At 41.0% G+C, this 26,616-nt stretch overlaps 1 protein-coding gene across 1 annotated transcript in view; it reads left to right on the top strand.

The window, feature by feature from the left end:
* The window catches only part of Msn (moesin), a 70,498-nt gene that overhangs the window by 33,135 nt on the left and 10,747 nt on the right, over nt 1–26,616 (top strand). The window contains exons 2-6 of the mRNA XM_027935893.2: nt 9,559–9,642; nt 21,835–21,930; nt 23,240–23,514; nt 24,889–24,972; nt 25,603–25,749. Of these exons, the coding sequence (XP_027791694.1) occupies nt 9,559–9,642; nt 21,835–21,930; nt 23,240–23,514; nt 24,889–24,972; nt 25,603–25,749 (686 nt within the window). The remainder of the gene's footprint in view (nt 1–9,558; nt 9,643–21,834; nt 21,931–23,239; nt 23,515–24,888; nt 24,973–25,602; nt 25,750–26,616) is intronic.

Here is a 26,616-nt window from a genome sequence, read left to right as displayed (position 1 = left end):
ATCACTGCAGTTCTTTACTTGCTGTGTTTCCCTTTGATAGCCCATAAGAGGTTCAGGAAGCTATAATCCATGCCATGGGCTCCCAAATTTGGTTGGGTCTTAGAATTATCTGAGACTTTTAACTTCTGATGCCTGGACCCTATTTCTAACCCAGTAAATCAGAATCTTTATGCATGAGGCCAAGGAATCTGTATTTATAATTTTGCCCTGGGTAATTCTGATGAGCCATTCTGCAACTCGGTCTGTGATCTCTGGGTTACCAACCAAGGGAGTTGGAAGTCCTGGTGGGTTGTGTTGAGGGATGGGGGCTTGTGTATATTCTGGGACATGACTGAAGAAAATGGACAGGCAGAGTCCAGAATAATGAAAGAAGATCAAGCAGCCTTTGAAAAGCATAAGGTAACATAAGTACTCTGCTGTGTTTTGCTCCCCATGTGACTCTGCTTCTTTCTGGGTGGTGGGGAGATCCCTATCCCTCCCAAGAGAGAAAGCATTTAAAATAACTTAGGGGTATGTGTGTGCATCTAACTATTGTTCGTGGTTTCACATTGTCTAAGCCAACTTGAAATGTAATTACATTTTAGAGTTTACCCCTAAAGGAAAAGAGTCCTTTATGCTAGAATGGCTCTTTGGAGGTTTTCTCAGGCAGCTCCTAGTCTTCTATAGTCAAATGAGTTTTTGTTTTAAATCATCTCTGACATCTAGGATATTTGTAACAAAATGGCTAAAAGAGGAAGAGTTAATTATCACATTCTATTCATGATGTGCCAAGTACTTTCATGTCTATTTTTTAAGATAAATTGTTCAATGACCCTGTGGTGAGATTGACATTATTAGACCCACTTTATACATTAGGAAACCAAGTTTTGTTGTTTTCAAATAACAACAAAACCCAACAACAACCTCAACCTCAACAAACCCCAGATCTCAAGCATATCAGACAAGTGCTCTACCACACCAGTCCTAGAAACTGAATTTTAGAAAGAGAAAGGTCAAATAGACTCCAAAGCCTCTTTTTGTTATATCATACTTTGCCTCTGAAAGAGCTGAGACCATTATTTCTTGGAAAAGGACTTCAATTTGGGGGGTTTCCCAGGTACCATGTTTGGATACCAGCTCACCAGCAAGGTAAGTAGGAAGCCAAACTTAGCGTAGTCTTTGGTTGAAAACAGAGCTTTTGTAAAAATTTTGTTTTGCTGTTTCTTCTGGTACTGGAGATTAAACCAAATCCTTGCACATGCCAGGCAGGGATTCTACCTGTGAGCTTTTAATTTTTATTATGAGACAGAGTCTCACTTTTTGGCTAGGCTGACCTCAAACTTGTGGCCCTTCTGCCTCAGCCTCCCAAGTAGCTGGGATTGTAGGCATGCCTGGTTTAAATGATTTTTTTTTGACTAAGTTAAGAAGCTACCTCCTTCCCCTGCATAGTTGACTGATTGTGGCTTCAACTTTTTTAACAGAAGACAGGGTAGGATTCCCATGAGCAATTGATGGAACCCAAGCTAGGTCCTGGATCAGCTCCAGTGTGCTCGAGAGATGTAATGCTGGAGGTTGCTGGGGTATGCGCCTGAGCAGGGGAAATAGAGCCCTCTTCTGGTGCCCTGGGCAGAACTGTCATCTTTAGGGATCCAAAAATGGTCTGTGTCTCCAGTCTACCAATACTTCCTGTAAAGCATGCAAGCAGGAAGCTGGGTCAAGCAGGAAACTGACGTGAGAGAGTAAAGCCCAGCTGGGTGTGGTCCCAGAGTAGTTTTGCCTATTTGGAGACTTTATTAACGGTGGACCTGCTTCCTTTGTATTTCAGCACCTTCAAAATTTTATGTGAATTGAAGGAATCCATTCTTGGCTGCACTGATAAAGATATTTTCCTGAAATTCTCTGCCTCTTTCCTTCCATGTTGTTATAAAAGACTGAGCTTCCCTATAATGTATGATGGTGAATGTCTCAGCCTGAAAGTTAAGCCTGTCCTCTGTTGGAAGCTAGACTTCGAAGCAGTGCCAGCTTAGAATTTTTCAGAGAAGTAAGCTGATCCAGCCTCTTCTACATAAGTCTTTCCAGATCTGCAGTAGTGCACATGAATTGTCTACTGTGTTCTAAGAGCCAGGGTGGCACTATAGCTTATTAAATAGGCTATTCAGTCAAGAATCAGGTTTTCAATCCATGCTTGCATAATACTTATAAGCTGTGTGACCCTGAGCCAGTGCCTCCCCTTCTCTGGAGCTAAGTGTCCCCAGCAGTATTTTGTGGGCTTTGAATCACATGATCTCTGAGGTCCCTTTCAGATCTGAGTTTGGGATTCTGAAATGTTTATTGTCTTGGAAAACCAGAGATGAGAAGTTCAGAAGGGAGAAGTCAAATGATAGGGTGAGTGGATTAAAACCATGAAGAAGTATAAAGAGGAGGAATGGCTATGCTAAGTAAGGACATGGCCCAGCAGCCCATGTGCCTGGGAAGGAGATTTGTGATAAGGTGAGGCAGTTTGCTCTTAGGGACTTATTTTTGTCTTGGGTGAGCTGCTTATGATAGTGAGACCTGGAGTAAGGTGTAGATAGTAAGGATCTTTTTTCTTTCCTATTACATATGGACAGAAAAACGGGGGGGGGTGTGTGTGCAAAAGATCATGTAATTAAGTCTGGGTTGATGGAAGCTTCAGCTTGCTAAAATGACATCACCGTTACTGATTTTTTTTCAGCCTTGTCCTCTGCCCTGAGCTCCCTTCTCATAGTGATAAGGTAGTTATGCTCTCATGGCTAAGATGGGTTAATACCTCACACATGATAATTAGAAGATAACACTCAATCTCCAGTATGTTCTTGTCTCTCAGTTGGAATGGTTCTTGGGGAACTTTTGGAGGTCAGGGCTGGGGCAAAGCAAATGAAAGAGTCCCTTGTCTCCCATGCCTTCTGGAGCAGTTGGAGTGGTTAAAGAACTAATGCTGACCCATTAAGGTATGGGTGTGGGTCGGTTTGCATAGGTTTTCTTTTTTAGAAACTACTGGAAAAAGGAACAGGCACAGGAAAAGGTTAACCCCAGGCAGGTTTTGCCAGATATATTAAAGATCTGGAAATGAGCATGAAGAGGTCAGAGCAGATAACTGTACGAGGTACTAATTCTTGAGGGTTGGAAGAGGCTGAATTGCTAGAAAGTGAGTCAGTGGAGGAGGAGGAGATGAGGATGAGGAGGGGGAGGAGGGGGAAGGAGGAAGACTAGAGGGAACAGGAAGAGAAGGAGGAGAATGGCTCCTAAGCTAAAGATTCAGAGTGACTCTTATTTTTCCCCTTATGGAAAATAGCTGCTTGAGGCAGTGCTGTCATCCCAAGAAGCAAGACAGACCAGGCCCCTAGCCTGCCCTACCCTGGCGCACAGCACAGGCAGCAGGAAATTGTGGGTTCTGGAACTAAAATAGTAGGGATTTGCCTCCAGGCTGATGAAGGAGTTTGGGTGACATAGTGGTGACTACTCTGGCCAGGAAACAGATTGGATTTCTAGCATTGCCCTGGTAGGGCTTGTCCTTTCTCTTGCTTCCTTTCCCCCAAATTATAATTGCCTTCTTCTTCACACTATCAGCCCCACGGAAAGCCTAGAGGGAGTGGGCACTAGGCGAGAATGGGGAGATAGCAGGTGGGAGGTGAGGTCATTGAGCTCAGACCAAACTGGGCTGACTCACAATTTCTGTCCCAGCAAGGCAAGGGGGCCTTCCCAAGTAGTGTTTCCCAGATGTACCCAGGCTTCCTATGCCAAGAGTGTTTGGGCCAAGGCCAAAATAGTTGCCAAGGCAGTGTCTAGAGACAGCAGTGAAATCAGCATGACTAGAGAGGTGGGTGGAGTTGTGGAAGGAGCTCCAGGAATGTCCAGAAGACCCGCCTCCACCAACTGCTGTCTGAGTAAATGTGACTTTAGTGATGTTAAGTCAGACTGTGGGTGATATGGCTGGCATATAGTTGGCAGACAGTAAGTGTTCATTTCTATTCTTTGTCACCTGCATCTGTGCACTTTGGTTATTTATCTATGAAGTAGGGCCAGTAATGCTTATTCCTTCTGCCTAGGAGCGCCATGTATTAGGCTAGTTACTTGTGATTTTTTGACTCTCTCTGTTTTCCCATCTGTTTCTTTCAAACTTCTCTCCAGAAAAGAGTCACATTGTAGTTCAGTGACAGTAGGAAAACCATCACCAGAACCCCTCTATCACCTGGGTGTTCCTGGCTATAGTGAAATACAGTCCCTTATGTGAAGCTGGCCAGGCCTATATAACAAAGCATTTTAACTGCTGCTGCCAAGGAAGAGTTAGCATTTGATTTGATTATTTTTGTTTCTCAGGTCAGCCAATCAGGTACATGGGAGAGATCCCAGTTAGTTAAAGCCTTGGATGGTGGACCACCAAGATGGGTTTGTTAGTACTCAGAGAAGAGCTTGGTGTGGGAAGTGTCTATGTTCAATTGTTCAATAAATAACAATAGGTTTATTGTTCTTGGACTAGAGGTGGGAGGGCTAGTGTGTGTGAAAGGATGACACCCCCCCCCCCAATAAACACCCAGACATTTTTTGTTTCTTAAACCCTTAATGTTCTCCATAGACACAATATTTTACCTCATACTGTGCCTAGATCCTCAATCCCAGCTTAGGCAGGAGTTTAACTGTATTAGAGTTCTCTGCTGGGGACTACATATTAAAATGCTACTCCTCCCAGGTTAGCACCTCTACTCCTGCCAAGCCAAGGGGCTGCCTGTGAAATTTCTGACAAATTCAGAGGTTTCATTTTCCGGTTTTTGCCTCCCAAACTAGACCACACTCTTCTCAGTGAGAGAGCAGATACCAGACTTAAAAGGAGGGCAGTGGGTACCCACAAATGTGAGTATCCATTGGGCCCTGTGTGGCAGTGGGTCTGCGCTTACAGCTCATCTTGTACATTTGGGTCCCAGAGATCAGAACTCCTAAACTTCCCTCAACTTCAGGACCCAGTTATGTTATTACCCTTATTCTCTCCCACCCCACATCCTTTCTTTTGGGGGGGGGTTACTGGGGATTGAACCCAGGGGCACTTAACCACTGAGCCACATCCCCAGCCCTTTTTTATATTTTATTAGAGACAGGGTCTCACTGACTTGCTTAAGGCCTCGCTAAGTTGCTGAGGCTGGGTTTGAACTTGCGATCCTCCTGCCTCAGCCTCCTGAGCTTCTGGGATTACAGGCATGTACCACTGTGCCTGGCTTCTCACCCCAATTCTGACACAGAGAAAGCAGGAGAACACAAACCCATGGCCTCGTCCTTATGACTCAAATTTTCTTTTGAGTTAAGTGTAGCAAGAATGGAAGTTCCTTTGTATTTGTTGTTTTTTTTAATGTCTCCATAATGAAGATCAGAAACCTCAGGCTTCAATCATTAGAGAAGCTCCACAGGAGTGACAGAAACCCTGAGCAGAATTCAGGAGAAACTCATTTTATTTGGGTTTCATATGGACAGCTTCAGATTTTAGGAGATCCCTTGTTCCAGGTTGATGTCTGTCTAGGAGGGAGGAAGCATGGCCAACAATGGCCTCTCTGGCATGCTTATTCCTAATGAATTTATTTAAGAAACATTTCCTTAACAAATATCTGAGAACCTCCTAAGGACTAGTAGTAAGCCTCACCCTTTGTCAGATTGACATGACCTTCAATTGACAAGATTTGCAAGAGATGCTGCCATACTTCCTTGAAAATTCTTTTCAATAGTTTGAACTAAAGGGAACTCCTAGGTTGTGGAAAGTTTCCCTGGAGTTTTACCTCTTTCCTCAGTTTCCTCCCTACTTACTTCCAAAAATCTCAGTTTTTATTTTATCAGATTTTTTTCAGAACCTCTAGCCTAGCTGGCTATAGTGACAGGATTAAGATCCAGCTTTTTAGCAAAGTAGCTTTCTAGCAAAGTCTTCAAGACCTTCCATCTGCCTCCCCAGCTTCTTTGTTCACTCTTTATTGTGAAAGCCTCCTTCATCCTGGAATAAATCTACATACTTGGTTCTAAACAGGTCCTCTGTGTCCCTGCTTTCATCTAGGCCATTGCACATATTGGTTTCTCTACCTGGGATACTTGAGTACTCTTTACTCCTACAGTCTCCCTTTTTGAAAAAATCCAGCTTGTCTTTAGAGACTGGTACAAATACCACTTTGAACTCAGATTCTATTTCCACAAAAGTTTTTTCTGTTCTTCTGGTTTGACACTTCTTAGAGCCTCCCTTGTACATTTTTAGTTTTATCGTTACTCATCAAGTACTTGAGGGCAGGGAATTGTTCTACGTCTCTACTGTAACCACAGTTTTCCTTAAACATTGTGTTCCATCTTTTGAGTAAATTAAAATAAATGTGTAGGAAGAACTTTAACCTGAAATCCTTGAACCTCCATGGGAATCATGGATAGAGTTTATAATGAGAAGGATCTCTGAAGTTGGATGGAGGAAAAATGTATACAGTTGGCACTCTAAATATGTGGATTCTCATACATAGATCAACCAATTGTGGACTGAAAATATTTGGGAAAAATTGAGTCAATACTGAACATGTATAGACTTTTTTCTTGTTGTTATTGTCTAGGTAATATATGTATAACAACTATTGACATATCTTTTACATAGTATTAGGTGCTATATGTAAACTAGAGAGGATTTAAAGTATACAGGAGGATGTGCATAGGTTATATGCAAAACTATGCTGTTTTATGTAAGGAACTTAAGCATCCATAGAACTTGATATCTGTGGTGGGTCCTGGAACTGATCCCACATATATATTGAGAAACTGTCTTTGTTTTTACTGTCTTTGTTTTCACTAACCTCTAACTTATAATTCATCTTATTTTCCAATTAAGAATGTAGGCAAAAACAAAAAAAATGCACCAGAAGTAAATGTCCCTATGATTTTCTCACCATTGGGAATGTAAAATAGTTTTATGTCATCATTTAATCATTATAGATTTCTCAAAGTAACATTTATACTCATGAATTTGAAATTATGATAGTAATAATTTATTTATTTATTTTATTTTTTTTTAATTTTTATTGTTTAATTTTCGGCAGACACAACATCTTTGTGTGTATGTGGTGCTGAGGATCGAACCCGGGCCGCACGCATACCAGGCGAGCACGCTACCGCTTGAGCCACATCCCCAGCCCCAATAATTTATTAATAAGACTCAGTTCTAGGTAATTAACATAATAAATAAACATACATTATCAAATTTTGATTATCTTTAAAATAATTGACCTCCTTATATTTACTTTATTTCATGCATTTACATATATTCTAAGAAGGGGGTCCATGGACTTCACCACATTAGCAAGATTGATACATGGCATGAAAAGGTAGAGATGTAAATTTTCTCAATCTCTCTATGTGTGTACTGTTATGTCTGTCTATGTGTTGTACCCCTCAGTTGCTACCTATTCATATAACTGATATTTTGTGAGTACCCACTGAGTCTTGGGTACTAGAGAGGTAATTCTAAGTTTTATACAAACTTTAAGGTCAGAATGAAGTCCAGTGTACTAGAAAGCCCACTGTCTCCATTCCACTCTCTCCTGTCCCCCCTGTCATTGGTGTTATGAGGTCACCCCTGACCCAGCTCAAGGGTGATATGAGGCTAGATACAGCATGGTGCCCCCGAAACTCCAGTCCACTTGATCTTATTCCCGCTGCTTTATGAGGGTCCATTCTATTGGAGTCACTGAATTGGCAGGAAGCCTAGGGTAACACCAAGTCAAGATGGCCAACCTTGCTTTACTCCCACGTGGTACTTACTTACTTGTTCCTGCCTTCAGGGCCTTTCCTGTCCCATTGTCAATCCTGAAATAGATTTCCTCCCTGGATCCCTGGTGAGATTTATTTACAAAGTTGTTCCCCCACCAGGGCCTGATCTTCAACAGACTTGTTTAACCAGCAAAATGGTTGCTGGCCCCCTCTTCCTGGCTACCTGACCCTTGTGCTCAGGAAAGGCTCAGAGGTTGATGTCTTACCCACTATGTAGGGATTTACTTCTTTGAGAATATAGAGCTCTAGATTTAGTCTTTCCCTCAGTAGTATAAGTAGTATGGCACCAACCTAGAAAATTAGATTTTTTGTGTGTGTGTTTTTAAAAAAGAAAGCACCCAATCACATCACTACTCAAAAAATACCCCTGACTAACATTTGGACATTATTTCAATCATCTCTGTGTGTGTGTGTGTGTATATATGTATATATATATATATATATATATATATATATATATATATATATATATAACGCAGTTGATTTATTGAAATGTATTATATGAAATCTTATTTATACTTATATAATATAACTAAAGTATCTTCTCTGGGCATGAAATAGTCTTTGTAAAGATTTTATATGAATATATAATAAGCCATCTTGTGGCTGCCCCATATAGTTTACTTAAGCAAAATGTCTGATAATTAAAAAATCATATTTGATTTCTTTTAATGGGAGACTTTCACACTTTGTAAGAAAAAATTACATATTGCTTTAATCAGGAGGTTTGCTCTTTGACCTTAATTCAAATGTGTCTCTCCCACTTATTAGTAATGTGACTTTAGGCAAATATTTATTTCTTTATCCCCAATGTGGAGATAATACTTTCTACTTCACAGGGTAATGTAGACTGATATGAAGTATCCAGTGAGTAGAAAGTCTGGATACATGAATGCTGTTGTGTATTGTTACTATCAGTACAATTATCATCACTACCAACCTCTTAGCCAAAGGAAAAAATATTTAAGACCTAGGTTAGGAAGTATATTTGTAAACGCAGTGGCTATGTTTACTAGTGCTGATGAAATCGTGTGTGGCTACCTGTTATTTTGTTCTGGACTTATCCTTTTGTCCCTTCCTTCACATAGTTTTGGTAGAACCTCTATGTTGTCCACACCCATCTCTGCTGAGGCCCCCTTCCTCTCTTGTGCCTAGGGAGGCCAATGAAACATAAATACAGGAAGCATTAACAATGCAAGGCAGTGTATAGAACCACATACGTCACCCACTGGAATGGTCCTTGGAGATCAGCTACTTTAACTAATTGTCCCTGCCCCAATTCTGCCCTTGCACAGATAAGGGAAACTAAGGCACAGGAAAGAGATGAGAATTATCTGAGGTTGTATACTTGAGTCAGTTACAGGTTTGTAACCCAGTGTTCTTTATCCCACCATTAACTTGCCTCCACAGTTATCTCACAGTACTTTAGATAATCCAAGTAGTAGATCAGAGTTGAGACGAGAATGCTGTAGGAGGTAGAGAAGACTTCCCGGAAGAAATATAGTCAACACTTTATTCTCTTAGTAGTAGGCTGATTTGCATTCTCATTTGCCCTTTGGTAAACATTGTTCTGTGTCTGTGTGTTTTTTGTCTTCAATAACCTGGTTGGGTACAGGGTTGGGTTGTGGCTTATGTTAGTAGCCCCCCTTCACCCCACCAATATCTAAGTTACTCAGGTTCTTAGCATCCTAGTTCCTTCCTATATAGTTCAACAGAGACACTTATCCTAGTCTCTGATGAGCACAGATTGAGTTGACCAACCTGCTTTCTTTAATCTCATTCTAGATCAGTGTGCGTGTGACCACCATGGATGCAGAGCTGGAGTTTGCCATCCAGCCCAACACCACTGGCAAGCAGCTGTTTGACCAGGTAAGGGAGGGATTTATTGCTCCTTAAACACCTTCCCTTCTCCCAGTAGCTCTCATCACAATGCTGACTATCCATGCCCTTGCCTTTTGTCAGAGAACTTCTTTACCTACTTGATCCTCCTAGATAGGTCTAAACAAATGCTGACCCCAGACTTAATAGAGAAGGAAGGCAAATTTTAAGTTTGGAAAACTGTACCCCCATGGCCCTAATTAATCCTATTCTTGGTCCTAAACAAAGGAGAGAAGAGGAGGAGAGTATGATTCTGTACTAGATGCTCCAAAATCAAAAGCATATGGAGCCTTCCTTTAAGTTATGAAATATGTAAGTGCTCTCTTCTTCATTTTAATGATGAGATTCACAAGTTAAATAACTTCTTATTCACTATTGGTGTCTGACTAGAATTTTGAACCTCACATTCTTTTTTTTTTTTGTACCAGGGATTAAACCCAAGGGCACTTAACCAATGAGCCATCCCTTTTTATTTTTTGTTTTGAGACAAGGTCTCAGTAGGTTGATTACAGCCTCACTAAGTTGCTAAAGTTGGCCTCAAACCTGCAATACTCCTACTTCAGCCTCCTAAGCTGCTAAGATTACAGGCGTTTACCACCATGCCTGGCTGAATAACACATTCTTGTGGGGATTTGAAGCCCTTATTCTTGCCACTGCAACATACGGTCTCTGTCACTTCTTTTTTTATTATTTTTAGTAGAAGGAAACCAGCTTATTCTCCCTGAGGTATTGAATTCTATGTACATTTCTTCTGTGTTGTTTTTTGTTTGTTTTTGTTTTGCACTGAGGATCAATCCCAGGGGTGCTTAACCACTGAACCACATCCCCAGCCCTTTTTTATATTTTATTTAGAGATAGGGTCTCGCTGAGTTGTTTAGGTCCTCAGTAAGTAGCTGAGGCTGGCTTTGAACCTACAATCCTCCTGCCTCAGCCTCCTGAATCTCTGAGATTACAGGATGTGCCACTACTCTAGGCAATATTTCTTTTAAAGAAATGTTGTGACATAGGAAACACTGGAGGTGATGGATACAGTAGGAAGGTAGTTTATCTCTTTGGGCCATGCTATGGAGATAATTGTTTACTCTCCATTGGTGAAGCATTTATTTCCATTTTTAACTCAGGGGATGTGCCTTCACTATGAATCACCTTTGTCAGACAGGTGTGCTGAATGTTTTAGCTTGTCACTGCTGTGATCAAAATACATAGCAAGAAAAACTTAGGGGGGCTGGGGTTATGGCTCAGTGGTAGAGCGCTCGCCTTGCACATGCAAGGCCCTGGGTTCGATCCTCAGCACTACATAAAAATGAATAAATAAATAAATAAAATAAAGTTTAAAAAAAGAATTTAAAAAAGCATTTCTTTAAAAAAAAAGAAAGAAAAACTTAGGGAATGGAAAATTTATTTGGGTCTCATATTTTCAGAGGTATCAGTCCATAGATGACCAACTTCATTGCTCTTGGTCAAATAAGGCAGCACATCACGGGTGAAGTACCCAGCAGAAGAAAGCTTCTTGGCTGATGGTGTGGTCAGAGAGAGAGAGAAGGGGGCAGGGGCTGCAGGGAAGATGCACCCTTCCAGGGCATACCCCTAGGGACCCACCTCTTCTAGCCATAGCCCACCTGCCTAGAGTTAGCACCCAGTCAGTTTAAACTAAGATAGACTAATTATATTGCAACTCTCACAGTTCAATCATTTTATTTCTAAATATTCCTTCAGAAATTCAGGAGCTTTGGGGGGACACCTCATGTCCAACCATAACATCAGGTAAGGGCTACAGAATTTGGTGGTATTTGAAGACTCTGTAGGAGCCAAGGGAATGTGCCATCTATGACCAAACTTCCAGGAGCAAAAGTTGGACTACCATTTCCAGAGACTGGGGCCCCATTAGATGGACCATTATCTCATTTTCCAGTGGCCTGTGATGGGATGAGGTTTGACTTATTGTCCAGGAAATCGGGACTATTCATCGCCTTGGTGGATTCTCTATGATTTCTTGCTTCCTTTTCCCCCTTGTTCTCTGGGTCCTTCTACTGTATGAGAAATTCCCCATGGTCAGTTAGGGGAAGGAAGAAAGAAGGGGGTCATTTTCAAATGGGCTAATTCTGTTCTTGTGAATAAACCTTCTGGTACAAGGAAAGACAATGGGAGAATGGAGATGGGGGGTGGCTTTTTTCCATGCAGGTCACTATATAAGAAGAAGGAAGGAAGAGATGACTAGAATTATGAGGACAGCTTTGGGCATGTCTTCTGAGTCCCTGATATCATGGCAAGTGGAAAAATTGTTGTCTGTAGCTAATACAGATGAGAATTAACATTTGCCCAGGGGTTATGTATATTGGGTACTATGACAAGCATTTGACTATCACAAAGCAATCTGAGTGCAGGAATTAATACTGATATTATTTTATGGATGAGGAAATAAAATTCTCATTTACTTAGTTAGACCTTCAGAAAATTCTTAAATATCTCTGGATTGTTATCCTCATTTTGTAAAAAAAAAAAAAAAGTCTTATATCTACCTTAACTAGATTTTTGTGAAGGTGCAAAATAGTATATTATTATTTATACCTCTCCTGCTACTCCCTAAACAAGTTATAGTTACATAAGATTGAAAAAGAAAAATTAGAGGGCTGGGGTTGTAGCTCAGCGGATGAGCACTTGCTTTGTATGCATGAGGCACTGGGTTCAATCCTCAGCACCATTTAAAAATAAATAAATAAAACAAAGATATTGTGTCCATCTATAACTAAAAAGAAAAATTAGAAGAGAATGACAATAAGAAAATACAAATAGGAAAAGAAAGTGTTATGTAAAGCATCCAGTATGTAGTAAAGATGTAATAAATGATAGCTCCCTTCCCAATGCTATGATGCTTCTTGTCTCATTCATGAGATACAGTTGAAAGATAGGCTTGATGATCTTCAGAATATCTAACTTTGGATTTAGCTGGTACTTGCTTCTTCTCTAGAGTTTGTTTTATGTTTTTGTTTTGAATCGTACAGGGTAATCATTGATATTTAATTTATAAAAATACAAATTAGTTTGACAAATTTTTAAACACATGCATTTACTACAATTAAAGTAATGTGCTGACATTCACATAGCTCACAAGTGATTACAGTGCTAGTCTGGAATGACTGAATGCATTTTGATTATATTAAGGTTTTGCATTCTCCCTTTGCATGCAGGTTTTACATTGGAGAGCTTTTAAAGGGATAGCTTGGTGAAGTCAAAAGGGCACTGAATGGAAAGTGAGCCTTTAAGCTCTATGGATGCTCTCACAATAACTCCCTGTGATACTTTATATAAATCTTTCCCCTCTTTGGGCCTCAGTTTCCCCATCTCTACATTGTGTAATGGATCTCTCAAATCTGATTATCTCCCCCAAATTTATCTCTGGCATTTATGTATTCTATATCTCTTTTTCTCCTATTTTAATATCCACTATTTGGATTTCAGGCAGCCCTTTTCTGTAAAAGGAAGGGAAATGCCTCATTTAAGTATGATTAGCTATTGGCATATGCAGGGGTTGAGGGAAGGCAGCTGGCAGGGGGACATCTCTTCTTGGGCAGGTCTCTGACTCTAAGACTGAAGGGATTAGGTGCCCAGAGACTACACAGGCTGTTAGGCCCTATGTTTCAGACAGCAATATCATTATGTGCAACAGCTATAGGGGGGAGGGTATCATTCAGGGTGCATTTTGTGGTCCAGCTGAGAGCCAGAGGCTCCTTCAGCCTCTACCTAGACTTCTTCTCAGAGCCCTGATTCTACTCAGTCCCCCTCCCAAGCCAAATGACGCCATCCCCTGCCCTCAACACTGGGGGCTTTGTCCGTTTGCATTGGAGGGGGATGGCTGCGGAGGGTGAGGAAAGCATGATTTAGAGCCTTGGGCAGAAAAATTCTTGAACAAAGAGGTTTATTAACTTCTAAAAGCCACAAGGCATGGTAATTCTTTGTGAGTGTTGGTTTGGTTTGGTACTGTGGGTGTGGTTCTGAAGGAAGCTCAGATGGTAGGGAGCCCTGGTTAGATTGGTATACTGGTTTTGAAGGCTACTCCTTCCCAAATAGAGCCCTTGAAAGTTTTTCATAATGGTTGAGAAAAGGAGAGGAAACCAGGAAGTTCATGACTTCTCATCCAGAAGACCAGTGTTTGTCTTGTGAGGTATCATTTATTGAATATCTCTGGCCAGGTGTTCTAAATTAATTAATTTTAATTGGCAAATAAAAATGGTATGTATTTTTTTTTGTATATAATCTGATGTTTTGAAATATGTACACATTGTGGAATGGCAAATTTGAGCTGAGTATGTGACTAAAGGAAATGAAATCATTGTGTCAAATAGATATCTGCATTCCCATGTTTACTTCAGCCTTATGCACAATAGCTAAGATATGGAGTCAACCTAAATGTCCATCAACTGATGAATGGATAAGGAAATTATCAGGGTATATATATATATATACACACAATGGAATACTATTCAGCCATAAAAAGAAGGAAATCCTGCCATTTACAACAACATGCATAAACCTTGAGGACATTATGTTAAGTGAATAGGCCAGACAGGGAAAGATAAATACTACATAATCTCACTCATATGGAATCTTAAAAAGTTGATCTCATAGAACTAGACGTGGTTACAAGGACAATTAGGAGACAGAGGTCAGGGTGATGTTGGTCAAAGAATATAAAATTTCAGTCAGATAAGAGGAATAAGTTTAAACAATCTTTTGTACAAAATAGTGACTGTAGTTAATAACAATATGTTTTATCGTTGAAAATTGCTAAGAGTAGATTTGAAGTGTTCTCACCATATAAAATAAGTATTTTAGTTAATGTACATGGCTTGATGCACTACTCTTCATAATGATCCTGCCTTTGAGAGGTGAAATAACATGAGGTCAGTAAGTTGTGATATGGAATTTCCAATACAGACAGCTCTGACTGAACAACTATACTTTCCCACCAATGCACTATTCAGCTTGGGGTGAATGAGACTGTTTTAGCTTGAAAAAGAGAAAAGATGTATTGTTTGTCCTCAGGTCTCTGAAGGGCCGTTGTAGGAAGGAGGGGGCAGTCACTTTCTGTGAGGTCAGAAGGGGCAGATCTAGGACCACATAGGTGAAAAACATGGGGGAAAATATTCAAACTCCAGGGGTTGGGGTTGTGGCTCAGTGGTAAGAGCTGCTCACCTAGCATGTGCAGGATACTACGTTCAATCCTCAGTACCATATAAAAGAATAAATAAATAAATAAAAGGTATAAAGAAAAAAATTTAAACTCCAGACAAGAATTGAATATCTGGCCCTCTTGAGGCCAAAGGACGCCAGAACAGGAACACTGAGGTCTGTATTCATAGGCAGTTGGAGGACCAGAGCTCTTCCCTGTAACTTAAGGTATAAGGGAGGAAGTCCATTTTGCCTGACTCTTAAGACCCATCATTCAGGAGGTCCCTGTGGCAGAGCCAGGACCTGGGAGGAAGTAGCTTTATTCCTTGAGAGGAATTGACAAAAGCTCTGGGGCCATCGTGGAACCCAGAAGTCATCTGGCTGATGACCAGAGAGGAAGCAGACTGGAGAGGAAGCACCCTCCTTGGCACCAGTGATAAATAACAGGCAACAATGGGAAGCCATAGCTTAAGGAGGCTCAGGGCCTGGTGGGAAAAGGAAGTGGGGCCCAGTTCCTCCCATTTACCTCTGTTTCTTCTTGTGAATGTGCTCACTGCCAGGGAAGAGAAAGAATACACAATATAGTGATTCTCTTACTTGCCTCAACCTCTGATGGCTAAGATTCTTCAAAGGACTTGATCTTGGGTTATCTAAATGCCACTAGGGGGCAGTGCCACCACTGTGAGTTCCATGTTTGAGACCCTTTTTGCTTGTTTAGTCTCCAGCCAGAGTCTCACTACTTGCCCTCTTCTTTCATGGTGTTTGAGCTCTAAGAGAGAGGTGAAATCTCAGAGCATCCATTCATCTATTCATTAACCTATCCAATATTGACTGAAGGTTTACTGTGTCTCAAGGAGAATCCCTAAACCTAGTTAACACCATCTGTGCTCTTAAGGGCTTGGAGTTATTTACTTATGGAGGCATAGATAAGCACATGCATTTGTCTTTCCACAAAGAATGAAACACCTGCTGGGCGTGGTGGCACACTGAGACAGTACAATTGTGAGTTCAAAACCAGCCTCAGCAAAAGCGAGGCCCTAAGCAACTTAGTGAGACCCTGTCTCTAAATAAGCTACAAAATAGAGCTGGGGATGTGGCTCAGTGGTTGACTACCTCTGCGTTCAATCCCTGGTACAAAAAAAAAAAAGAAACATCTGTGAGGCTCAGGTTACATGAGGCGATATATACAGCACAGCATTTGGAGTCAGTCCTGGGTTCAGATTCCGTCCTGCTGCTTAGGTGTGTGACCTTGGATGATTTGTTTAACTTTCCTCAGTAAAATAGTAATCATATTAAAATCTCAGAATTTTTATGACTTAATCCTGAATTAAGTAAAGGGCTTGGTGCATAGCAGGCATTCTAAGATGTGTTGTTCTTATTAAAAGCTAAATAAGTGGTTGGGAATTTTGCTAGAAGTTCAGATGAGGGAGCCATGAGATCATGGAGATTTTCTGGCTCTGGAAAGCCACACTTGATGACTTTGCATTGAGAACAGCAGCTCTTTTCTTCTATTTTTTTTTTTTTAATTTATCAAATCACTAACATCTGTTATATGGTACTAATGTCCTCATCTTACAGATGGAGGACTAAGACTTTGAGAGGGGAAAATATTTATTTAAGGTCTCATAGCTATAGGAAGTGGTATAGCTAAGACTTGAATCAGGGCAGATATCGTTTCCACTTTTCCCGGTATCTTTTGTCAGCTATGTCCTCTGTGATTCCCCCCATCACCCCACCACCATCTGCTCCTAAAACTTAAAACCATAGCCAAGTGTGTTCTCTGCTATAGAGCAGGAGCTCACTAGAGCACAGGCAGTGTGAAGTAGCAGAAACAGCAGTTGTGGTAGCCTCTCTTGGAGCTTTCCAGTTGTGCATTGATTTGCTTTCAGGTGGGTGGCTGACACAGCTGTTGCCTAGTCTATAATGGGATCTCAGTGGGCCTCAGGTGTTTGGGCATTGACGCAGTTTTGCACATAATTTCTCACAGTTTTTCTCTTGAGGCTCTAGCCTTGCTTCCTGATCCTGCACTGGGCTTCTGAAGTGGCTGAGACGTCATCACTGGTTTGTTTATTCAGATGCATGGCGGGTACAAAGAAGGAGGCACTGGGCTCCGGAACTGACCTGATATGTCCCCCCATAGACCTCAGATGTATGCAGCCTCCACATGCACAAGAGATTTAAGGGTAGTGGGGGGGGTGTTATTTTCTTACTTCCAGAAGCTCCTGGTAATTAGTAAGGATTTTCTCAAAGGCAGATCTCTTCTACTTCCTGGACTTCAGTTTTCCAGTTTATGCTGCTTGAACCCTATCAGTCTCCACAGCCTGTTTTAGGGATTTGTGTTGTGGGGCTGAATAGAATCCATAGCCTCCAGTTTCTTAAGCCAGTGTCTTACAAACTGATGTCCTAATCCCTCTAGGAGTAAGTGGCAGATTTGAGGAGGGGCATAAAGCTATGGGATAAATGTGATTTAGTACATATCTGGGAGCATTCATTTTACTTATAATAATTTAAAAATCATTATTTAAGAAGTAGAATGTAAAATTTGCACAAATGCAAAGACTAACCTGAAGCTTCAAAGAAATTTTGGATGGCTTGCAACCATCTCCCGTCTCCTATCTTCTCACCCTATGAATCACCCCCACTCCTGACCCTGGGTGTATGCATTTGCTTATTTTCTGCTGCTTAAAGATTTCTCCCATGGCAGGTTTAAGATATACTGGTTCAGGTCAGATGAACTGTCTTTCTGGAGTCAAAAGGGAACCAAGAAAGATTTTTGCCCTCTTGGGATGGAGTCATTTCTCAGAGTAGTATAATAAAGACTCTAGTAACTGGATCCACAGAGATTATTCCTGGAACCAGGAATAGATACTTCCCTTTCACATGAAAATGAGGTCCCCCCTCCCTTTTGGAGTGGAGGTCTCAGCTGGAAGCAAAGCTGGAAGTGAGCAAAGCTTAGCCCTACCTCCATGTCCTGGGAATTGGAAATGGGGACAAGAGTTGCCTGACCAAATGCCTGAACTGCATGGACCTTAATTGGAGATTGCCTTATGGCCTGTGGTTGGGGTCATCTGTTTTGTCCTTTGTTCTTTTTCAGTATTAATTCTAACTTCAGACCATGTTTCCTCCGCCCCACCCCCATCCTCACTTCCTTTGGAACTTCAGTACTGACTGAGAGAGATTTCTCATATTTCCAACCCCTAGAGCCTGAGGAAATGGAAAATTGATATTTCTGATTTTTCTATGTTCATGAAGAAACAGACAGTGCTCAGATAAAAATGCCCCCAGTGATCCTGAAATATTTCTCTAGACATTGCTTTAGCAATTTGTCTAACTTTTCATAACTACTCCTTATCCCAGAACTACTTGGGTCATCATGATCCTCTTCTTCTCATCATATCTCTACCCATCCCACTAGTGAAACAGACAATGTAGTGCAAAAAGGGGTAAGGAACTCACTCCCAGGACCTCCAAGACTGTCTATATAGTCTGTTCCTGTCTTATTTACCTTTAGTCCTGGGTTCTCCGAGCCTCTGCAGCTGGCCTATTGGTAATTGGCAAAGGCCAGTTACTGCTCTACTAGTTCTTTTTCTTTTCTTTTCTTTCTTTTTTTTTTTTTTTTTTTGAACCAGTGATTGAACTCAGGAGCACTCGACCACTGAGCCACATTTCCAACCCTATTTTGTATTTTATTTAGAGACAGGGTCTCACTGAGTTGCTTAATGCCTCACCATTGCTGAGGCTGACTTTGAACTCTCAATCCTCCTGCCTCAGCCTCCCAAGACGCTGGGATTACAGACATGCACCTCGCCCCCAGCTGCTCTACTAGTTCTTTTGCCAGTTTGCTCCATTCCTTCATGACCTAGCATCCTAGCTTTAATGCTTCATCCTATGTTTAGCATTATCAGTGGGTCTTTCTTTCTCTTGGGACTGGATTGTTTCTTGGAACTTGCTTCTCCCCCACCCCATGCACACTTGTAATCAGACACACTGTTTATCTACAATCCTGTGGAAAATTAGTAGAACTGTTAATTGGACCTTATGTTAGATTTAGGATAAGACACGCTTTAAAAATTCTTTCCTGCCAGGCATGGTGTGCAGACCTATAATCCCAGTAACTCAGGAGGCTGAGACAAGAAGATCCCACATTTGAGGACAGCCTCAGCAATTTAGTGAAGCCTTGTCTCAAAAAACAAAAGTAATCAATAAGGACTGGGAATGTACCTTAGTGTTAAAGTGCCCTAGGGTTCAATCTCCAGTAACACCTCCTCCCAACTTTTTTTTCCTTGTTCATAACCATCTTCTCCATCTTTTGCAAAAAAAAAAGCCAGTTCAGAGCTGGGGTTGTAGCTCAGTAGCTGTGTGAGGTACTGGGTTCAATCCTCAGAGAGAGAAAGAGAGAAAGAAAGATATTATGTCCATCTATAACTAAAAAGAAAATTTAAAAAGCCAGTTCACATTTCAACATAAGCATTCATATTTCTCCATCTAGAACTTGCTGACATTTTGTTGTCTATTGACTTAGAGTAAGGGACTCAACTAGCCCTCAGTCCTGGAAACCTTTTGATCTTTCCTCCCCTCACCTCATGTATTTTTTCAGTTTTTCTCTCATTCTCTCTCTTTTTCTCCCTTTCTCTTTCCTTCTTTGTTTCTTTTTTTTGTGGTACTGGGGATTGAACCATTGAACCAAGAACCATATACATGATAGGCAAGCATACCACTAGCCCATTTTATTTTGAGATAGGGTTTCACTAAGTTTCCCAGACTGGCTTTGAACCTGTGATCCTTCTGAGTAGCTAGGATTACAGGCATGCACTACTACACATGGCCCCATTAATTTTTTTAAACATGTTCCTAATTACCCAAGTCAGCAAGAAGTAGGTGGAAAAAGGGATTAATTTTTTAGCAGTTTTTGCAAAATAATGTTGTAACCTAATTAATAGAATGATAGAACTTGAGCAAAATGTGATGTAAGACACACCTTTAAATTGGATAGAAAGGAAGCTAAGGCTCAGAGAGGGAAACATCCTGCTTTAAGATCATATGGCAAACTGGAGATAGAAATGAGACTTTTGTTCTTGTTTCCTGATATCTGACATTAAGTATGAAAGGAAAGTGTAACCTGATGAGCAACAAAGGTTGATGACTTGGGGACATGACTTCTTCTCAAAGTGGTTGTTGACTGGGCCTACTGGGAAATCCAGAAAGCATATCTAGATGCAAAGGTAATCAAAGATCATGATCTGGATGGGATGTTTGAGCCAAAATAGAAATAACACAATCATGTGAGAACCCCAGGAGTCCTAAGCTCCTATAAGCTCTTGGCTTTAGAAGATAGCATACTAGAGAAAAAAGGTACAGGCTTTGGAGTCAGACATATTAGTGTTCTATGCCTTTATGATATTAGACAGGTTTCCCCTTGCCTTAATTTTTTCATCTATAAAATGGGGTAATAGCTAGTTCACAGAATCATTTTGTGTTCAGTGCCTGGCATGTAATTACTTACACTTTTTCTTTAGAGCCTCTGAATGTCTAGACTGTAAGCTCTGGGTGTGACTGTGGGACCTGACTTTGAATGCATAGTGGAAACTTTGTGACTACAGTGGAAGTGTATGTGTTAGGAGGAAAAATATTAATTTGTTCAAGGGGGAGGACATCAGCAACTCTGGCTTCTTGTTCTTTGCTTATATTTCTAGTTATATCTCTTAGGTTTCCTATTCACCCCACCCTCAACCCCCATCTCCACCCCCCAAATGGTAAAGAAGACTGCTTGGTATCATCCTGATCTCATTAGGATGTGACTCAGCTTCATTGCCACAATCCCCAGTGGTAGGCCTGCTGGGATTGAGCAGACAGCCAGACCATTAACATGCTAATGTCAGGGACTAGAGAACAGACCCCATCTGTCTTTTCCTGGCAGGCTTCCCTTCCCTGCCCACTGCTCAGCCAGGAGGCCCAGGGCACCAGGGGGCATCCTCAGCTACTATGCTGAGGTATCCACCCCCATTATTGCCCTCAACCTGTGTAAGTAGTAAGGAGAATCTTGACTGGGCTCTGACTAGGGCTGGAAAAAAGCATCTCAGTACCCAGGGATAGCATAGCTTTGGGATGTATAGATACCACAGCCCTGCTTTGTCTTTTCAAACATTCTTTCTTGGGTATTGTTAATGGGATTCAGTCTTAAGGGTGTGGGCATTACTCCCAGTTTCTAAAGATAAAGGACAATAGAGAGAGGCTGAGGGTTGAGTTGATACCAATGGTTGGTGATGTAATCAATTATGCCCACATAATAAATCCTTCATAAAAACTCAAAGGACTGGGTTTGGGAAGTTCCTAGAGAGGTGAACATGTAGAGGTTCCTGGAGAAAGCAGTGCTTGAGTACATAGAAGCTCTGTATTCCTCCCATAACTCATCTTTTGCATGTCTTCCATCTGATTATTTATCTGTATCTTTTGTAATACCTTTATAATAAATAGGTAAACATTTTTAAAAAGATAGACAATATATCAGAGTAATCTCCAAGAATAAGATGCAGGAATTAGCCCAACAGTCTTTGTCCTCAGCCCTTAATTCATTCTGACAGCAGATAGCTACAGGGCCTTGTAGAGGGAAGGGGGTGGTGGTGATAGAAAGCACTGGATCTGAATGGTTTTCAAGTCAAACAGAGCTCATTTCAATCCTGACTGCACTCACTCCCTGAACCTTGGGCAAATCATTTCACTTCTCTGAACTTTAATTTTACTGCCTATAAAATGGGTCTAGTTGTAATTTTATCAAAGGGCTATTGTAAAAATTTAAGAAGGTAATAGATGTGAGGCTCTTGGTATATGATAGTGCTCAGAAGCAGAAAGATGGTGACATCAGTTCTTGACTGCTACCCAAGTATATTTTCTTTCTGGACCTTTAGCACTTAAAAACCTTTGAGGGCAAAGAACAGTTTGGCTTTACCTTTGTGTCCTCTGCCTGGCATAGTGATAGGTATTCAACCAATGGTTGTTTTGTGTTTTCTCTTCTAGGTGGTGAAAACTATTGGTCTGCGGGAAGTTTGGTTCTTTGGTCTGCAGTACCAGGACACTAAGGGTTTCTCCACTTGGCTGAAACTCAATAAGAAGGTAACTACTTACTCTTATGTCAGAGTTTAGAATTTCTTCCTCCACCAGAACTTGCTCAGGGAGATAGCATGTGCTAGCTAGCAAAACTGGGATACCTAGGGCTATGTTTGACACTGGGTGGTCTGTTGACCATCTGAATTAGATAAGGGCAGAGTTGGACAAGACAAAGCTCTTGTCTGTCTCCACTTTGAATTCATTTTTTCCTACTTTGAATTCTGATAGTGAGAAGAATGGCCATGTACAAGGAAGGTCCTTCCCTTCCCATTAGAAGTTATGTCTCTAATTTTGATTTATTTGGGACCAAATCCATTAGAGGCTCTTTAGGAGGGGATTTGTATTCCTTTCTTCTTTTCAAACTCAGGGGTTGTAGGAGATTTATTATAAAAAAGAGCCACAGAACTTACATTCTGGAAAAAAAAAATCTTAACCATCTCAGTATTATCATGCTTCCTTTTTCTCACTGGCTAAATGATGCCTGACCCTATTATAATGCTCCCCTCATTGTTGATCTTCCACCTCAACTGGACTCCATGTGGGATGATTTCATCCATTCATGCTTTCTGCTCTAAGTGTCATTTCAGCAGGAACATAGTAGTCCTCCGTCTCAGTATCCTCAAACTGGCCAATTTTATCCTTAGAGGTCTCCATACTGTGCTATGACTCGTTTTCTTGATTTTTGTCTAGTGGATGCTTCACTTTCTGCTGGTTGAGTCTTGTTTTCCCAAAGAGTTGAGACATTTACTGGACAAATATAAAGCCACTAGGAGCCAATTTCAAGCTTTTAAAGGTGATCTAGCATTTTTTATTTTCAGTCTTGGGATTCAAACCTGGAGCCTCACACATGCTAGTCAAGTGTTCTTCCACTGAGTTACATCCCCAGCCCCTAAAAGTTAATCTAGTTTCTGCTCTTGCCCAGCCAATTTCGAGACCTCAATCATAGTTCCCCAGTCTTTACTGTGCTAGTTTACTGAATTAGAAGAACCTTAAAAGAATTTTCTTAAATCTGCCCTTAGAATATGAGGCCAGTTGTATATATGGACAGATAACAGTGGCTTGACAACTTCTGAACATCAGTGGGTATTAAGAAATTTCAGGAAAATAATTCCCAACAGAAAGTAATAATTGACATGGGATGGGATCTCTAAAGAAAGTAAAGTATTTTTAGTATGTATTATTAGAATGGTTGTCCCCTAGTTCTCTTGGATTACCCAAACTGGTGACCTTTCAATGTCTCCTCTTTACCCTGTAGCCATCCCCTCCACCACTAAAACCTTCTTTTTGAGAGTCTATAACCCCTTGATTCTCCCAGGTGACAGCACAGGATGTCCGGAAGGAAAGCCCCCTGCTCTTCAAGTTCCGGGCCAAGTTCTACCCTGAGGATGTATCTGAGGAATTGATCCAGGACATCACCCAGCGCCTGTTCTTCCTGCAAGTGAAGGAGGGCATTCTCAATGATGACATTTACTGCCCACCTGAAACTGCTGTGTTACTGGCCTCCTATGCTGTCCAGTCCAAGTATGGTGACTTCAATAAGGAGGTTCACAAATCTGGCTACCTGGCTGGAGACAAGTTGCTGCCCCAGAGGTGAGGTGGTACCCTGGCCTCCTTTGCCCTAGCCAAAGGGGGCTGCAGCCCACAGTTAGCTAATCTCTGCTCCAAAGAGGCTGCCAGATCTATTCCTCTCCACTAGGGTCTGTCTGAAGACCATGTTATGCTGCTCAGAGAGACGTTTGCATATAGCGTCATGCCCTGTTGTTTCTCTGACTCTCAAAATAAAAAGCTTTTTTTCTCCTCTCTGTCTGATTACAGAACTTCATTACCCTGGAGACAGGTGCTTATAACTGAACCAGAGATGGATTGATTTTTTTCCTTCCTCCCCCGTTTCATTTTCTCAATCCCTTTCACTGATTTAGACCTTTTATTTCAGAAGTTCACAGGGGAGAGAGAGAAATACGCAAGCAAGGGACATGGGGAGCTCAAATAGTCTTTTAATATTGATAACCACTGTACAGGGCTTTCTGCTTTTGTAAACTTCAAAGTTGAGAGCTCTCAAACACTCATTATTTTTGTTTTAACATCACGACAACACAGAAAATGAATAAGGCAAGCATTATCCTTATTTCCTGGCTCAGGAAATAGAGGTGTAGAGATACTTGTACTGACTTGCCCCATCTCCCACAGCTCATTTGAGGCAGAGCCAGACCAGAAACTCTAATTTCTTGATTTTTTTTTTAACCCTGAGATTTTTCTGTTGCATCCAGTGGCCATTTCCATAGGCTTATATATTAGAAAACAAAACAAAATTAAGCCTCATTCTGGGATCCCTAGTGCCACTGGGGCTGTGGCATGTGCACAATCCATCAGAAGGTATTAGGGATAGAAGTTGTACCCTCGAACATTTCCTGACTCATTGCCCCAATAGCTGAGATGGCATGTTTAAAGCAAGCCTTATTTATAATCTAGTAGATCTGAGAGGTTTGGCCTTTTATTTTTTTCCCAAAGCTGTTTGGGCTTAGTTCTCTGTTCTGTAGCCAAAAGCTGTCTGTCCTCTCATTCCTGAGAAATATTCTTAAAAACACAACCTGTTGACCCCAAGAGGATCTAGGAGAGAGTGTGCCTGGGTCTGTGGCTCATCTCTACTCTTATCCCCTCAAGTCAGCACTGACTCCTGATACATTCCTGTTGTGCTTAGAGAACACAGCACGTTATTGGATTTTGTTGTTAAAGGTACATAGGAAGGTGATCTCATTGTCTTTCTTGTCCATCCATTCTTGTAAGTTCTCCTACCTCTTAAGCAGTTACTTATGTCTAATTTAATACCTTCCACTGTAATCTGAATCTGCTTCAAGTGTTATCTCCATGAGCTGACTCCATGTCTTGGAGAACTAAGTGGGCTTCCCTTCTCTCCTGTACATTGACTTTGCACTTTAAACTACTCACTACCAATTATCATTTCAGAGTCCTGGAGCAGCACAAACTCAACAAGGACCAGTGGGAGGAGCGGATCCAGGTGTGGCATGAGGAACACCGAGGCATGCTTAGGTAAACCTCACCTAGCAATTGTGGGCCCCACTGGTCCTTGAAGGGAGATACTATAGAAAAAGAAGCAGGGATGATACTAGCACTTAAAGATAGAAGGCAAAACCAGAACCATCATAAACCTATTTTTTGTTTGTGTGCTTTCATGAATAGTAGAAGTCGAAAGGCCAAATACTTCTGAGCACTGAGTAATTGAGAGGACCATAGGATATCCACGTAGCTTCTGGGTCAACAGCGGGCTCCTATGCAAAAAGGAACTAGGAAATGAGCTCTCTGAATATTGCAAAGAATTGGAGGGTTGTCTATTTGAAGAACAGATCTCATCATTTTGCCATCACTACTACCCTATCTAAGTTTTGCTAAGAATGTTCTTGTATAAGAGACTGTCACATTGAATGGGAGGAAGAAAATAGATTCTATGGCAACTAACATGTCAGGGCCTAGGTTCCAGTTGGTTTATTTTGCTTGGTAAAAGTTACATGTGCTCTGTTCTCCATTATTTGTTTACCTTGCACCCCATGTCCTTCTACTGATTAAAAGATCCTTATCAGAAATACAGAGCAAGTAGGCTTTTCTGTCCCACTGGGTCTGATTCAAATGCTTCCCTCTGTGACCTCCCCCCACCCCGCCCAGAGAGGATGCTGTCCTGGAATATCTGAAGATTGCCCAAGATCTGGAGATGTACGGTGTGAACTACTTCAGCATTAAGAACAAAAAAGGATCAGAGCTGTGGCTGGGGGTAGATGCTCTGGGTCTCAACATCTATGAACAGAATGACAGGTATACTTTAGACTTCTCCTAGTTTATTTGGGTCATTCTGACACCTAGCTTACCTCTTGAGTCCCACCAAAGTTCTTCTTCTACCTGATTTAATCCAGTCCAGATGGTTGTACCACCTCTCTCAGACGTTGAAATCCTGTATTGACTAGACTTGTTCTGCCTATGATGGTAGTCAACTAGCCATAGGTGGCCAATGAACACTTGAAATGTGGCTACTTTGAATTGAGACATGCTATAAGCATAAATTATACACCAGACTTTGAATGATTAATGTGAAAAACAGAATTTGCAGTATATCTTTGATATTTTCTTAAATATTGATTTGCGTGTTGAAATAATAGTAGTATTTGTTGTATGTTGGATTAATTTGACTATTTTAATTCCATTTATTTATTTTTTACTCATTTTCATGTGGCTACTAGAAAACTTAAAAGTAGATATGTGTTATCATTATAAATTTTTGGACAGTGCTGCTTTAGAACCTACCTTGTCAGGATTTGTAATTAGATATAAGCCCCATGTGATAATAAGTGGCTTTGGCCTATAATACTCATTCTATGACCTTATCTCACTTGCTTATATTTTTCCCTTTTGGTCTGTTCTTGGTGAGGATTGAGATCAATAGATTATTGTTCCATATAACTTCTGAATCTCAGAACTCATTATTTACCTCCTCCTCAACTTTCATAACCTTGGATAGAAGAGTCTCTGTTTAATAGAACTAGGGATGCTGTTAAAGGATTGTTACAAGGTCCATGCCTCAACAAAAATCAAAACAAACTAAATCTCAGAGATTGGAACAAGGAATAATATGTTGGTTGTGGTTTTGAGTCTTTTGTGCAGCCTGAGTGCTAGCAATTAACCTGC

Source organism: Marmota flaviventris, chromosome X (assembly GCF_047511675.1).
Source record: "Marmota flaviventris isolate mMarFla1 chromosome X, mMarFla1.hap1, whole genome shotgun sequence".
Lineage (NCBI taxonomy): Eukaryota > Metazoa > Chordata > Mammalia > Rodentia > Sciuridae > Marmota > Marmota flaviventris.
The sequence above is the reverse complement of the archived record's forward strand: the minus strand, read 5'-3'. Positions and strand labels throughout refer to the sequence as shown.